Genomic DNA, 16,147 nt, shown 5'->3' on the forward strand with positions numbered 1-16,147 from the left:
AAACAATTAACTTGTGTTGATTAATCTGTTGATGATATCTTGATTAACAGATTAACTTAATTAACTTAATTAACTTGATTAAATTAGCTATCTGAGTTATAAAATGTCAGAAAATTGTGAAAAATGTCATCCTATGTTTTCAAAAGCCCACAATGATGTACTCAAATGTCTTGTTTTGTCCAAGATATTCAGTTCACTGCTACAGCTGAGGAAGAATACCAGAAAATCTTCACATTTAAGAAGCTGGAATGAGACAATTTTGCCTTTTTTTTCTTAATTGAAAAAAAAAAATGACCCAAACTTGTTAACAAATTATCAAAATCGCTGGGAATTAATTAATTGTTGATAACCAATAGATCAAGTGTTGCAGCTCTGTTGTAAAATAATCATTGTGATTGTTAAGCTTTACTAATAATACATCAGCTCAAGCTGCTTTAAAGTTAACTTCAATGCTGTCACGTTGCGTGATGTTGGGGCTACACAGTGAGCACCCAGATGTTAGCATAATAGCTCTATTGAAAAGCAGACCAAGGCCCTGAATCTACTGACACCAGGCTCTCCACTCACTCTGACCACATAAGCAGCTTCCTCTGGCACAAAAAGCCCAGTGAACTCCAGAGTCAGCAGTCTCCATTGGCAAAGAGTTGACAGTGCTCAGCCAAACAGAGGAGAACAGAGCCGGACAGACTGACGGGTGAAAGGGTGCACTGACTACAAAATAAGACTGATGGACCAAGATTGAAACCAAGAAGACTTATTATAGGTCCTAACAAGGTTTTAAAAAAGTCAACTTCAATAACATGCCCACTGTTTACCAGGAATTAACTTCCACATTTGCAGTCTTGTGTTTGTCACTCACAAAATCTCCTGAGTCTACTCCTGGCAGTGGTTTCTGTTGAGAATGCTCATTATCCTCTGCTAAACTCTTAAACTCTTGCTTTACCTGGAATAATCACTCTCAGCAGTGCGTTGGCAAAGCAGGTGTTTCCAGATCTGGCAGCGAATTACCGGGCCAGTTGAGATCACCTACCGTGTGGGTGTGATACACTCCCAAATAGGACTACTACTAGTGTATGTTTAGGGAGCTAATCCTCATCAGCCAAGCTCAAGACCGTTCAGTGGATTTGTGTTGCCGTTCTATACGTCGCCTGGACCTTACAATAACACTGGGTAACTGCTGCTGACAGTCTGCCGACACTAGTGCATTTTATTTTACATGACTAGCTGACGTCGGACGGGTGACACAACGTAGCTCACGTTAGATAGAACCATACATTTGAAATGTGACTTTCAAAGTCAACACAGGTATGCACAGATGCTAGCTGGCGTACATGGTTTTTAAAACATTGTGTTTAAATTGTATTTATGTTTAGGAGTCGGTCTTAACCATACAGCAAGACAGCATCACAAGAAGATACTTAAATACAATTATTTCAAATAACAATAATAATAATAATAACATACATTAAAACTGCTCACACACTGCCTGCTAATTAGCCAAAGTGATTATTTGGGTGGACCACAGTGGGAAAAGCACAACGTCCCCTCAAAGGTTGAACATGACAGCTAGGGCAGCCTGGTGCTAAAAGTGTATCCATAAATTGACAATATACCACAGGCCATGTTCGTTACGAGTGGGATGTAACAGCGCTTACAACATTCAGCGTAAACGAGTTTCAATCGAAGTTCACGTTATCGCCCTCTCCGTACTGAATGGTTGGCATCGCGGCTAACGTTCCCGTCCCTTCATGTCAAAGGCAGATGCTAACAAACGCTTCGACCTAACTAGACTTACACTGTTGCAATATTCGCAATAACGACACGGCCCGCTGATTTACAGCATTAGCGTGCTGACTCACCTCTCGTAAATTCCAGGTCGTTGTTGATATCCTTGTAAAATTGTGTTTTCTCTGGGATAAAAATGTGATTCTGGGCATTTACTGTACCGCAGCAGCCATGTTGGGGAGCGTTCCGCCTGGAAGAAGGAATGGTGTGTTGTGATTGGACGTTGCCAGAGTACTCTGTCCTTTGATTGGCCAAAGGCATAGTGGGCGAAGCAATGTTTTCTAAGACTGTTTATGGTTCTATTTTGAAATAGGAAACCTCCAATTTCCACTGTGGAGCAGTGACACTCAAAGTCATTGGAATATTGAGTCATGATAGCTATCACAACAATAAATTAAAAGGTGCTAAAGTGTTAATACGATAGCTATAACTACAACTATTACAAGTGTTCATAGTTAGAAACTGTGACAAAGTATGAAGTGGTGGGTAGCTACAGTAACTGTAGCTCGTGTTATTTATGTGATTTGCAGCGGAGTTAAAACTGTACAGCGCACAGAACACTGCATTTATAAACACGAGCAAAGTATCCAGAAATCAGGTAATGACAGTTTGACGTTCAGTATGTTATAAGTTATCCGACGGCTTAGTGATAGTGAACTGAACCCTATTTCCTGTTTGACCTTTTTGTCCCATTTCACATGAATGCGTCAGCAGAAGGAAGCCAGAACGGAAACATTACCAGGACATCTCCTAATTAACTTGATTTCATTGCAATTGGAGTGATGAATTACATTTGTGAGGAAAACAGTTGAACTGCTCATAATGAGCATTTTGAATCAGTTGCGCTGTGAAATTAAACTACTCAACAACTAAACAAACAACTAAAAAATACTTCTAGTTATGTAAATATAATCTTGATTGTAATGTAGTAGTTTGCAGTATTATATTTCTTATTTTTCTGCTTTAGAAAGGAAAGGCAAAGAACATTAGGTAATATACAATAGACTGGCAGAATCACTTTTTAACCAGCTTCATAACTTTGGCAGCTAGTTAAAATGTATGAGACTAAAACCTGCGTTAAACAATACAATGTAAACTGTAACTTAAAAGTCTGAGTGCTGGGACTGTTGCAAGGTGCAGCATGTGGCTCAAGTTCAGAGAGAGCTCATTGCAAAATGGAAAGCCAGAGAGAGAAAGGTAGAAGTCCCCAGGTTGGTTCAGGCAACGCTTTTCAATTCGTTAAAAAAAAAAAAAAAAAAAAAAAATGTAAAAAAAAAAATGATTGCAAGAGCACTCAGCATTCATCACTTCTTTATTACATGAATATACATAACAGTAACTAACCCTAACCCTACACAGTAGTCATTACTACCATATCACGTGAGCAGTAGTAGTAACACACACACACAGACACAGTAAAAATGTCAGTTTTTGGTTTTAGAGTGTCTTCTGGGTTAACGGATATGGTTGTTGACTACAGCTTTTGGATTCTGTACAGGCATGATGGTATCAAACCTGGCAACCCGACTGATGAGAAGACTTCAGGAAATCACTGTGCTGGGCTGTTGTTCACCAAGAAGTAGTTCCTTCATTACACACTGACACTCAAAAATAGTCTCATCAGTTTTGTTTGTTTCAGTTTTGGCACTACTTCCTAACAAGAAACACTTTATAGAGGTTATACAAGCTGTATTGATGTCTTTGTTGATGGTTAGTACATCATTTCACATGTTTGCAACATTGTTACAAAGAATATAGTATGGAAATGACTGTACAAGCCATTCATAAGAACAACTATGGAGTTTATGAAAAATCTCTGAACATTTTTATTTTCATTTGATGCAATATTTAAAATGCAATGCAACATTTAACTTTTTCTATTGGTTTAAGCGAACAATGAATAATATGTGATTCTTCATCACTTACTTTTTTAAGGGGTAAACAATGAATCATTAGTACACAACTCGATAATAAAGACACGAGTTGGTCTATACGTGGTGTTGTACTTGATTCGGATTGCCGGAGTCTTGACCACACACACAAACACAACCACAGGCCCGTCTCTGACCTTCAGGCTGCATCCCTGCAGTCTGCTCTGCGTCAGTAGAAACTGAGCTCATGTTGCCTCCAAAGGGTAATTTCACTCAGTGTATAAATCAATAGCTGTCAGATCTGGCTGAGCCTGCTCTCCAACTTTCCCAAGAGGGCTGTTCCTCAAAGTGAGCCTTTAATATGATTTCTCTTTTTGGGAGAGTGAAATATGGGGCTGCATATGTGGAATAACACAGGTAAATTTTTTATTAGTGGAAAATATGTTATTATTTTCAGTATAATCAACTTGAAGCATTGTAGTATTGCACATAATACTGTTGGACTCATTACGGACATCTTAAAACAAATAATCAAAAAGATCATCATCTATTTAATTGCGTCATCTTCTTTTTCAAACACTTGCACCTGCATCACCCAGAATGTGCCACTGGGTGACATCACTGGAAGCAATTTATCAGATTACATGCAGCTTCCTCTGGAGTCACAAAATGCTTTACACTACTTTTTCACATATGCAGTACTACTCCTCCAAGACCTGTAACAAACGAAAAACACTTTAATGTGTAAAGTTGGTGGAGTTACCCTTTAAGAGACAACAATGGAAATGAGACAAATGAAAAAAATGGCGGTCTCAGTTTTATCTGAGGGGGAGCGCAGACTTTGAAAACCCCAAGATTGAGTTAGTATTCATTCTTTTCTGTGACAGTGTCACCATTGGGCTAAGTGAAGGGCATGTGAATGTTTAATCTAAGTTTCTTCCCACTCCACAGAAAGTCAGTCGTTAACTGATTTGTGTTTAAAAAAAAATTCCCTGGTGGAATGTCCACTGGCTGCGATTGTCCATTTATGGCTGTGCCCTGAACCACTTCAGGGGGCAGTAGCACAAAAACTAGAAAAGCTTTGTCCTGCTTATGTAGTTGAGATTCATTCATATGACAAAGTTTATAATCTATTTCTGGAAATACTTCACAATGGTAGAAGAAACCTTCTTACAAGAAATGAAAAGATAGACTCATGACATTGCATTAATCAACATATTACTTTAATTCTTATAAACTGTTCACTTAGATGGCGTGAAATTATTACAACATCAATTTTCAATAATGATCATCAAACTTTACATTTCAACAACAGTGTGATGGAATTTTAATGCACAATAGGAAACATATTGAAGAGCTGATTCATTCATACAATAACTGGTGAATTACTCTGATCCTTACTGCTGCATTCATTTGTGTTTTATAATCAGAGCAAAACATCTGTCATTATCGCTTACTCGCAAATTACATAACACTGGAGAGAGGGTGAGGGATTGTGTGTACATATTCATGTTTCCATTCAACCATAAATCACTGACACACTATCAAGTTACAATGACAAAAGATAAATTACGAAGAAAAAACAGAAAAGGTATACACAAAAGTCTGTTCAAGAAAACAGCTCTCAGATATGTGAGTGTGTGTGCGTGTGTGCGTGTGTGTGTGTGTGTGCGCGTGTGTGTGTGTGTGTGTGTGTGCGTGCTTGTGTGCGCATCTTTTTTCCATCTGTCTACAGGCTACTGTCTACTTGAAATGGAGCTGTTGACTGGTGGTCGGACCAACTCTTCCATTATCAGAGCAAGGATGTGGCACAATTCCTTAGCCTAAGGAGACATGAACAGATTAAATCAGACATAAACACACACATTTAAAAGAGATGATTACAAACAGTTTATATTTGAAGTGCTTCCTAGATTTAAGTGAATTAGTCAGAGCCAAAATCGAAAATTCATTGAGGACATGTCAGTGTACCAGTAAAAAGAACAAACACTCTGATATGAGACAGTGTGTCAGTCATCTCTCAAAAGGATGATGGGCATACTGTTTATCTGGCATGATGAAACGCGCTCTTATTTAATTATTAATGTATTGTTCGCTGCTCATCGTGGACTCTGTTGTTGTAAAATATCCCATTTGAATGACAGCGTAATGGAAATTAGTACCAGAATCTAGTGGGTATTTATTCACATGAACTACAATGAAAAATATATACAATACTGATTGATTACTGCTTAACTCAATCACCCCATTATATGTTTGTCTCATGCCTCAGCCTCGTTTCCACTACTTCACATTGTGAATCTATAGATGATAATCCAGAGTCCAAATAAGACCCAGGCTGTAAGAAACAGCCTTTTCCCATCAGCACTACAAAAAAAGTGAACGTATAGTTGCAACCGTTGTTACCTCTTTGAGATGAATGGTGATCTTTTTGGGACGGGCTGGATTGCCATAACTGATGTCCACAGCTGGCACTTTGCCTTGTTTTTTGGGGCCGACTGTACGCATGGACTGCACTTCGGCGAGAGGAATCACAAACACTCGCTCCTGTGGAAGAAACACAGGTCACCAGATGTCACCAGCCAGCTGATACTGGTCTTATTACTGACAGCTGCGTGTTGGACATAAGTGGAATGCACTTGTTTTATCCATCAGAGATGTTTACCAGCAGCTGGAAGGTTCTTAGTGTAAGCAAAGACAATTGGGTTCACACACAGGCTAAAGTCTTCTACACACTGAAGCTTTGCCAACCTGACAAAGATGGAGTTTGCACAAGAAAACAGACTAATATCCCTGAAAACTTCAAATGGACGGGATAAGAAAAAAGACAAAAGTAGCTGTCATCGGGCATGAATTAAAATAATGCAAATAAACACGGCAGTACAAGGTGAAAAAAATGTATGTCTGATATTTATAATTGAGGTCTTGAACTTACAAAAACTTTTAAGATTTTTTTAACAAGTACCCACTGACACTTGGATTAGATGATTCATGGACAAATAAAACAAGCAGTATCCCTACCATAGTCATTGTAATCCAATCTGGCTGCTCACAGTCTGCTCAGTGAGTGAGATTAAAGCAGTTACCTGTGTTTTAGGGTGAAGGAACAGTACACCCTCCTGACCGACGCCAATCGTGCACGGGGAGGGACAGCCTCGCTGGCTCACCTTCTGGGCCAAGAATATGTTGGAGCTGAACAGCGGCAGGGTGGTCTGAAACTCTGAAAGACAGCAGAGTCAGACGGTTATCGAGGAGAGGAGAGGAGAGGAGAGAAGAGGAGAGGAGAGGAGAGGAGAGGAGAGGAGAGGCTACCCACCAATGAATTGCTTTTTAGCGTCCTGAGGGTTGAGGGAATGCATGGCCGCTACTTGTCCCTGGCAGAAGGACAGAATCTCTTCAGCCTTAGCTCTGACCCCGTCCTGTGGGGGCAGGTACTCCATGATCTCAAGCCTTGAAGAGAAATTGCGTCAGTGAACACATGCATACATTTTGATTGAGTTGTTACTCTTGCAATCAGTGAACTGACTCAAGAGGCAATATGGATAAGGATAGAAGAGAGCAAACCTAGTGATGTCGTTAATACATTCTGAAAGTGAGGGAGGGATTTAAGACGATGCTGTTTGCAAGTTTGATAGTCTGAGACTATCTCAGCAGTCACTGAAGCCTTTGAGTATTCTATATTTGAGTGAGATGCTCGTGTTGGATTTATTTGCTTGCCTTGATCCATGATGCATTATTGTGAGTGTCAGTGTGTGCGACTCACATCGAGGGCTGGTGCTTCAGTCCCCGAGCCACATGCTGCAGGGCCGTCAGCTCTGCGATCTGCTGGACTGAAGGGGAACCACCTGCAGCAGGAGGAAGCATCAGCTGCCCACTCAGATAGTCACCCAGGAGCTACACACACACACACACACACACACACACACACACACACACACACACACACACACACACACACACACACACACACACACACACACACACACACACACACACACACACAGACAGACAATACAGGTAACAGTGAGATGGAAAGCAAACTAGTGGTTAGAAACAAACTGTTGTTCGTGACGCTCTTACCTGCTGGTAGTGGAACTCCACATAGAGGTCGCTGATGAAGGACAGAGGGCTCCTCCACAACAGTCTCCTCAGGGAGAAGAAGACGGAGCCATCATCCTGCAGGAAGTCGAACAGATACTCCTCGGCATGGAGGGGACGCACCGTCCCATCTGGCAGAGGAGGAGCACAGGAGGGAGTGCATGAAACTCATCTGTCACTAAACACGACTTCCATGTAGTGTGATATATAAGGGCTTCCCTAATCGGTAATCTTCCATTTCATTAAAGGGTCCATTCACACAAAAAATAAGTAATTAATTACAAATATATAGTGGGCAATAATAATAATAAAAGGAAACGTTTTATTTTCAGGCTGGAGAACATTGATATATCAAGTAATCAATAAATGGAATCTGCCTTTAAGTCTAACTGGTGAAAAGGCTTCAGACAAATAAATACATAAAATTTGCCTCCAAACCCACAAAGCTGTTAAATAAGACGACCCTATCAGTTTTGTGTGGGCTGCCTGGGTCAGACAATATGGGATTCAGCAAGCCAATCAGATGTTGGCCTCTTTCTTACATGAAGTGGAGGTTCATTCAACAACGTCCACCATTGTTCTTCTTGTAAGCACCGGACCATCAGAGCTAGCATTATGCTGAATGTCAGAGTTTGGCATATAATATATTATACATTAATGGTGTATGAGTCTCAGTGTGCTTCCTATATAATTTAGAAACAGTAACTGTGTGATTTACCTTGAATGTAGTTGGCGTCGACGATGAACTCTTTGATTTCTTCGAGGGTTGTGACGCCCATGCCTTTACAGAACTCTGTTATCACATCTGCTGCCATCTAGAGGAAGATAAAAAGTATAACCATAGAAGATCTTGATAACAAACAAAAAGACTGCTGGTTTTGTCCATGAAGAAGGAGGTGTCAATACATCTTACAGTGAAGCTGCCGATTTTCATGGGGAAATCCACTCCTCCTGGCAGCTGGATGGGAACACGTCGCGGAGTTTTGTCAGCCTGCAGAAAGCCAAAACAGTCAAAATGAGATCAGCGGTAAAACCTGTTTTAGTTGTTTGAGTGCGTGGGTCCACTTACCAGAATGGCCTCCATCTCCATGTCTGAGGGGATGTTACGGCGACCGCCACAACTGAGAGATCGCTGAAGGTTAACCTGGCACATCTCAGCCAGCTCTGACGACACAGAGGTTACAGTACATAGTGTGCTCAGTCCAAGAGCTAATACGTTCATAATATATTCATATGGAGCTGACATTTTAACACTGATAGTGTGTCTAAGTTGTATTGTGTTTCTTCTACCTTGGTACGGCTGTCCAGTGTCCTGAGAGATGTCTTGGAGATGACGTGTGACGTAGGGTTGTAGTGTTCCAGAGCAGGGGAAGAACCCAGTCACCACGGTGAGCAGCCGCCAGCCGTTGGTGCAGCTGGAACTGTGGAGAACACCCACAACCGATCAGAACAAAATTACTGTGGGACATCAGGGGAAGTTTAGGAGCCGCTTAAGGTCTTTTAAAATTCTGGTTCATAAACCCGCCTGCTGCTGCTTTTGCCTGTATTTTACTGTGTATGTTCTGTAGATTGTGGATCCATCAGTGCATCTACTCGTTTACTCCTTATGCAAAAAATCTGTGATCTGAATCACTGTGATTTTTTTTTTTTAATTGATGGAATAAAGTTAGAGGTTAAGGTTGGTAGAAATTGAGTGTCGACTCTTTTTTGAATTGTGGAATCAAACATCTGTAACAATTGTGCAACAGTATTGCTGTGCTTTTATCCTCTTTCCAGCAGCAGAATTCTGGATATAGGTGTTTCATTCAGAGCTCTGGCTTGAGTCCTCTCTGTAGCAGTGGCTTCCAACTTAAATAATTACTGGAGCATTAAGCACCACTCAGTGAAGCACAATAACATAACAATGATGGAAAGCTAAAGCACAACTACAAACAGTAACACAACCCTGCAATATAGTTTAGTTATCCCTGCCCATCCTGATCAAAAAATTAACCTTACAGATGAAAGTGTATTAAGGTTTGTTGTTAGTCTGCGACCTCTGGCGGCCTCAGTAATTATTATGGCTGCAAAGGAGGAAGTCAGGCGAAGTTGAATGAAGAGTGAAAAGTCTGCACAGGGAGGAGGTCGGGGAAGACCAAAATGTGGTCATGGAGACGACCTTTGTAGCAGGCACTACCCAAGAGGCAGTTTTGAGTAATTTGTCAGGTTTATATATCTGTCTGTCTGTCCATCTGTCTGTGGGCAGATTGTTTTCAGCACGATGGCATCACAACTGTGTGACACACAGTCAAGTAACTTAATCAGCGTGTAGTTGAGATCAGAATGAAAGTCAATTTTGAAGTCGTATGTGGTCCACTTGTACCTGGGAAGTAGGAAATAAGCCATTGTCCACTCATTATTCAAGTCACCGATCAGTGAATCCCTGTTTCAATCACTCCCGTCGACTCTAAGACATTAGGTAAAACTAAGGACCATCTTGCTATTGGATCACACCAGCAGGCCAAATCTGTGTGTACGGTGCAATGACACACATCAGCTAGTGAAGTGACTTTGGAAAAACTGGTGATTGGCGTGGTGTATTTATACTTTTCACATGTCATTCATTGCCAGCAAAACACAAATACATTCTAATGCAAACAAAGGTTAAAAGTTAGCCATGCACGGAGGCTTTCATATAGTTAATATATCTGACACAGTTTCACAGAACTCACCTCACTCATGTCATGTGTTCCATTGCACCATACACACTGATTTCGTATTGCAGCTGGTGTTATCCCACAGCAAGATAGTTTCTAGTGTGTGTTTCGATCTCTGTGCTGGGTTTATCAAAGCTTTGTTCACTGAAGACAACTGCCTGCTGTTACTGAAAACAATGCTGATTTTTCCAAAGTAAAATATTAGCAGAGGGAACCTAAGACAATTTATGTATGACTTAATTCTAACCTAATCTAATTTATCAATGAACTGAGTATATCAATCTTAACAACAGCATTTGCTTCTCAGTAATAACATATATTGAAACTGTTACCAAAAACCTCCAATAAATAACACACACTCACTTGGTTGCGTTGTTGGTGGTTTGCTTGATGACTTGGCAGTAGATTTCATCTCTCAGCAGCTCCTTTTCCTTCCCCAACTGAACAGAACAGAGACATTATCTTTAAATCCATCAAACTCAGAGACACACACAGACCGAAATATAAAGCTATAGTAACGCAGTCCAATAGATAAACTGTTTGCTAGAGCACTGACCAGTAAGATTTGGCTCAGGCAGTCTGACTGGGTCATATTCTTCAGTGGTGCGTCACCCATGAACTGCAACACGTCTGTTGAGATAAATCCATGGAAGGATGGTAGAGGAGCAGAGTGACAGTGGTCTCAGTGTGTGTTATTATAGAATGATGTATTGTAGAGTTGTGTCATCTGGTCACCGACTTTAGCTACAAACTATTCTAATTTTAACTTTACAACTTAATCAGTTGTACATTGATCAGTTTATAAAAAATGAGTAGTAATTTTGTAGTAAGACACTCAATGGTGCTTATGTTTAAAGTGCCCTAAATGTAAATGTAAATGTAAGAAAAATAAGAATAATCCAAAAATCAATTGTGGGTGCACTCACTCGTGAAGCACTTGACAGATAAATCATTGATTTCAGGATCATTGTAGAGAATGAGAGACTCCTTTATGGGGACCTGAATGAAAACAACGCAATGCAATCAGTCACATCATATTCATTTAGAAAGTCTCATTGACATTGTGATTTCTACAACAATGTGGACATGAGAACAAATTACACATTTAAACAGGATGTTTCAGTCATCTGGTGTCATGGCAGTTCACTTTGATCTCAACTAATGACATTAGACACTGTCACAGGTATTTCGATGCCTTCTGGATGAACTCTGACCTCGACTTATTCAAGGGCAGTGTAGCTAATATACAATCTTATAAAATGTTGTTTTTTCCTGTTTTGATAGTAGAATCAAGCTCTGTTCCAGTATAACAATCCAATTCAATTTTTTTGTTTTGTTTAGGTGTTCAGCTTGACTGTTGTAGGACTGTTGATGAAGGTTCTTAATCATCCAGGTCATGGTAATTCTACGTGCTGTATTGTAGGCAACTGGACTTCTCATCCTTCAGATGTAAGTGGACAGCAGAGTCTTGACCTGAGGAGTTGGCCGTCCTTGGATCAACAACCCACAAGTGGCCCTAACAACAGTAAAACTCAGAGTTCACATGTGTTCTTGACAACTCGTTAAGGACACTCCCACACAGAGTTTAAAACCTGCAAAATCAGCCTCAGTTAGTTAGAACTAAAGAAGCCTCTTGGATGAGAAGTGAAACGTTTTCAAGAAACTGAAACAAGTCCAGTTACCTATGATACAGTGCTTAGATGTGATGTTAGGGGGGTTGTATTGGCTCACCCATGTGTGTTGAACCGCCTCTGAAAGATTCCTTCCATTTGCTGGCAGCCCTTTTGTCGCCACTCTTTATCAAACAAACGATGGTGGGACAAAATAAGCCATGATGTGTAATATGAAACCCAAACCATCTGAAACATGATAAACAATAGTTATTGTTCTTCTGTCATACCTAAAGTACTTGGTGGCAAATTCAGTAATGGCTGAGTGGATCTCCTTATCTTCGACCGAGCCCTGGACTGATCCTGCCACGGAGACCTCTCTGCTGGGCCGCTCTGAATCGTTGTTGACCATCCGTCTGCTGTTGGGACCTGCATTTGAACTGCCGGCTTTCGCTGCCCTCATGCTTTTCCTCCGCTCATCTCTTCGATCAAGGTGGAGAGAGTGGTAGTCCGGGGCCGCAGATGGTTGGGTGACATCTTCTGGGAAAAGACCCGAGCGTCCTCCCATGGAGCCAAAAAGCCAGCCTGGTGGAACACAGACACAGAAGTGTTACTGATGGGACGAAGATGATGTTATGCATTAAACAATTAAAATAGGGCAAAGCTTAGCCTAAAATAGTACACAGTTATATGTGGAATCCTTATAATAACTTCACCTGGCTGGAGACCGTCCATCGGTTGCAGTTTAATGATGTCCCCCTTGTTGAAGCTGAGCAGACATTTGTCATCCGTCATGAAACTCTTCAGGGCAACCACATGGCCTGACTCCTGTAGAGCAGGGAGAAAGTAGTCTGTAAGGGTGTGGGTTCACATGGCCGAAGGTGCTAAAATGCATCAAAAGGAAAAATAAAAAAAGAAATGAATGATGATGATAAAAGATCGATGAAGTACCTTGATGACCTCCCGGATGAAGAGTTGGATCATTGCAGCGATCTGAGGAGCTCTGGATGACTGCAGCAGCAAGTTCTCACTCTTTAGCTCCAGCTCCACTCTGTCTCCACTCTGGAGCGTAACGGACAGCAGCTCTGCAAAACTACATTCATGCAGACCTGAGTTTATCTCCTGTACAAGAAACCTGAGCTGAAACTGACCACATTAGATTGGTGATAAATCACACAAATAATACCATAACATTGTGAATATAAACAATTGTTGTATATCATCACTGTCATTATTCATTATTTTTATTACACTTTAACAACAAATTAATTGCCTGTCAATCAAACACATGATATTGCGTATAGTTACTACAGTATTTGTGTATGTAGGCTGCATGTATACCTGTAGCTCTTGAGAAGATGGAGGTGTTTGGTGTTGATACCCGATGCTCTGACCACCTTCAGGAAACGAATCCCACGATGAGAAACACCCAAAAGCTGTGTGTCCCCGCTGTCCGCCTGTAACGAAAACATAGTTATTAATATTCATGAGAGGTTACTGGAATTTCCAACCTGTTATTATATTTTTTATTCCATATATGTCATTATACAAACATATGATAAAAAGGCTTCATACATGAAGCTTTTGCTTTATCATTACATCATTACAATTCCTCACATAAATATCTATATGTTGATGAAGGTTCTCAGACATCCAGGTCATGGCAGTTCTAAGCGCGGTATCGTAGGCAGCTGGACTTGTTTCAGTTTCTTGAAGATGTTTCACCTCTACTCCAAGAGGCTTCCTCAGTTCTAACTGACTGGAAACTCCCCTCCAGCAGCAGATTTAGCAAATTAGCACATTTAAAGGAGCACTAAGTAGTGCTGTAGAAGAAATTAAACCTCAGAATTTCAATATTTACAATATCAGTGAGGTAATAATAATCTGTTTTTGGTGAATTTCAAGCACCACCTACAGGCCTGGAATATCAACTACAGCCTGTTGAGTTGTTTCCAATGGAACCTTTAGACGCAAATATTCTTGAACCACGGAAGACGGGGGAAGTTGTTTTTGTACGTGTGGACATGGCCTAACAGTTCTTCCACAAAACTACATAGTGCACCTTTAAGCTTTTCTTTGGCGATGTAAGGCACTTTGGATGTCTCTGTGTTTGAAACGTGTCATATGAGTAAAGATGCCCCGTGAGATGCTTTAAATCCCATATGATCTCCAGCTTAACATAACTTTTTGATGTGCTCACCTTCACAGGGAACAGGCGGGTGAAGTAGTTTTCCCAGTTGTCTCGAGCGGCAATGACAATCCTCTTCTTCATGTTGTCATTCTGGATGGTGCTTATAGTTGTCCCCACATTGAAATTTGCTATCATAGGGAGTACAGCAACGGCGAAAGATTAGACATGATATACTGTATATTCGGGGATTTGTTGCGTTTTCCTGCGATCCACTTGTGAATGGGTTAAGCTTGTAGCAACAACAATTGAATAGCCACTGTAGCATCCGTCTTCGTAATGATCCAACTGAACTCTCACCCAGCAGGTCCTTCATCTTCCTCCTCTCCTCTCTGCTGATCCTCACGCAGCTGTCGGAGTAGGTGTCCCTCATGATCTAAAAACATCACACAGTGGTCATGTGGGGAGTGTGATGTCTTACGCCTCCGAATGTAGATAATGAACAACGCATACATATTTATCTGCAGATGATCAGGTTCAACATGATGACGCCTGTAAATGTACAAACCTGTTCACATAACAGATTGAGGATGTAGGGCCGGTTGAACATCTCTCTAGGGTAAAACACCTGCACACAAATAATGATACTTGAGGTTAGTGAGATGTATAGGCTATGTGTATATATGCGTGTGTTTGTGAGTGTGTGTGTGTGTGTGTGTATCTCACTTCTTTCCGCATGAACAGTTTCCCCTGCATGTAGGAGTAAGAGAAGTAAACACTAGCGGAGAAGGGGTGGAGCTGGGAGCGGATGTCCTCCTCATCTGGCATCTCATCTGCAGTTAGTAAACAGCAGATAAAGGTCAAACTGGATGACACTGGGTGAAAACGCAAGTTCGCAGCATTTGCGTCTTGTGAGAGGCCTTAAATTCACTTAAACACAGTGCACAGAGGACATGACACCCACTGAGAGCCGGGGCAGCGATGGGCGGTGGTTCGGGGATGTTCTGAAGGATGGGCGCTGGTTGCAAAGGAGGCGGTGGGGAGTCGGGGGGAGGAGGCGGAGGCTGCTGTGAGCGCTGCGAGCTGAACAAGTCCTCCAAGGAGCGCTGTTTCTGCCTCATGTCGTTGGAGAACTGACGGCGGCCTCTGGTGGAGGGGGGAGAAGGCGAAGGGGAGGCGCTCCTGGGAGGAGGTGGCTGCTTGGGCCTGACTGCTGGCGGAGGAGGCACCCACCGTTTCTGCAAGTAGAAGAAAAGTCAAATGTGAGGATGTAGTACACGGTATATCATCAACAGCGAGACAGAATAACACATCTGACAGAATAACTTTTCTTCTCTAGACAAATTTAGATACGTTTATTTATTCATTTAGTTGCAGTCAGACAATCCGAACCTTCTCTCGTGGCGCGGCATTTTTTAATTTGGCAAGAGCCTCCTCTTTGGGGTCACTCTTCTTCACAATATATCGTACGGGCCTGTGAAGATGATAAAAACAGTGAATCACGAAACACTACAGGAGTGATCATTTCTGACAGATGAGACCACAGTGGGATCAGAAACCCAGGAACCTCTTGGCACTTCGTCTCCTGGTGGTCTCTGGTCCAGCAGTATGAGAGGAAAACACATTTACAAATCATGGTTATTCATTATTCATTCATTCATTAAAAGTGGAAATTAGAAAAGTAAGTTAAATTGATTGTTATGGGTGTTGTTGCTGTCTAGGGAAAATATCATAACATATCATACCATGTTAGCACAATCTGGCCTATTCAGATCGCATCAGGGACCACTGCTGAATGTCATCCTCCTCTCTCTCACTCTTTGAGTAATAGTTTATGAAGTTTATTGCATCTTATTAGACAACATTTTAACTATGTTCCATTCAAAGAATGAAAATCTGAAAACAATTTTAAAACTTTATATATTGAAAATGTTACACATCCTACTTTATTCACACATC

The 16,147-nt window shown here is 41.2% G+C and overlaps 1 protein-coding gene across 1 annotated transcript in view; it reads right to left on the reverse strand.

Moving 5' to 3' along the window:
• Positions 1–5,331: 5,331 nt before the first annotated feature.
• Positions 5,332–16,147, reverse strand: part of myo15b (myosin XVB) — a 42,445-nt gene continuing 31,629 nt past the window's right edge. The window contains exons 43-66 of the mRNA XM_037082583.1: positions 15,581–15,662; positions 15,153–15,426; positions 14,915–15,021; positions 14,757–14,816; positions 14,549–14,624; positions 14,261–14,379; positions 13,402–13,517; positions 13,012–13,153; positions 12,777–12,888; positions 12,351–12,645; positions 12,182–12,245; positions 11,377–11,449; positions 11,007–11,080; positions 10,814–10,890; positions 9,045–9,175; positions 8,824–8,918; positions 8,668–8,745; positions 8,473–8,569; positions 7,737–7,885; positions 7,420–7,550; positions 6,973–7,106; positions 6,743–6,876; positions 6,063–6,203; positions 5,332–5,479 (exon numbers count right to left, since the gene is read on the reverse strand). Coding sequence (XP_036938478.1) covers positions 5,393–5,479; positions 6,063–6,203; positions 6,743–6,876; positions 6,973–7,106; positions 7,420–7,550; positions 7,737–7,885; positions 8,473–8,569; positions 8,668–8,745; positions 8,824–8,918; positions 9,045–9,175; positions 10,814–10,890; positions 11,007–11,080; positions 11,377–11,449; positions 12,182–12,245; positions 12,351–12,645; positions 12,777–12,888; positions 13,012–13,153; positions 13,402–13,517; positions 14,261–14,379; positions 14,549–14,624; positions 14,757–14,816; positions 14,915–15,021; positions 15,153–15,426; positions 15,581–15,662 — 2,848 coding nt within the window. The 3' untranslated portion in view covers positions 5,332–5,392. The remainder of the gene's footprint in view (positions 5,480–6,062; positions 6,204–6,742; positions 6,877–6,972; positions 7,107–7,419; positions 7,551–7,736; positions 7,886–8,472; positions 8,570–8,667; positions 8,746–8,823; positions 8,919–9,044; positions 9,176–10,813; positions 10,891–11,006; positions 11,081–11,376; positions 11,450–12,181; positions 12,246–12,350; positions 12,646–12,776; positions 12,889–13,011; positions 13,154–13,401; positions 13,518–14,260; positions 14,380–14,548; positions 14,625–14,756; positions 14,817–14,914; positions 15,022–15,152; positions 15,427–15,580; positions 15,663–16,147) is intronic.

The sequence above is a fragment of the Acanthopagrus latus genome, chromosome 20 (assembly GCF_904848185.1).
Source record: "Acanthopagrus latus isolate v.2019 chromosome 20, fAcaLat1.1, whole genome shotgun sequence".
In the NCBI taxonomy this organism is placed as follows: domain Eukaryota; kingdom Metazoa; phylum Chordata; class Actinopteri; order Spariformes; family Sparidae; genus Acanthopagrus; species Acanthopagrus latus.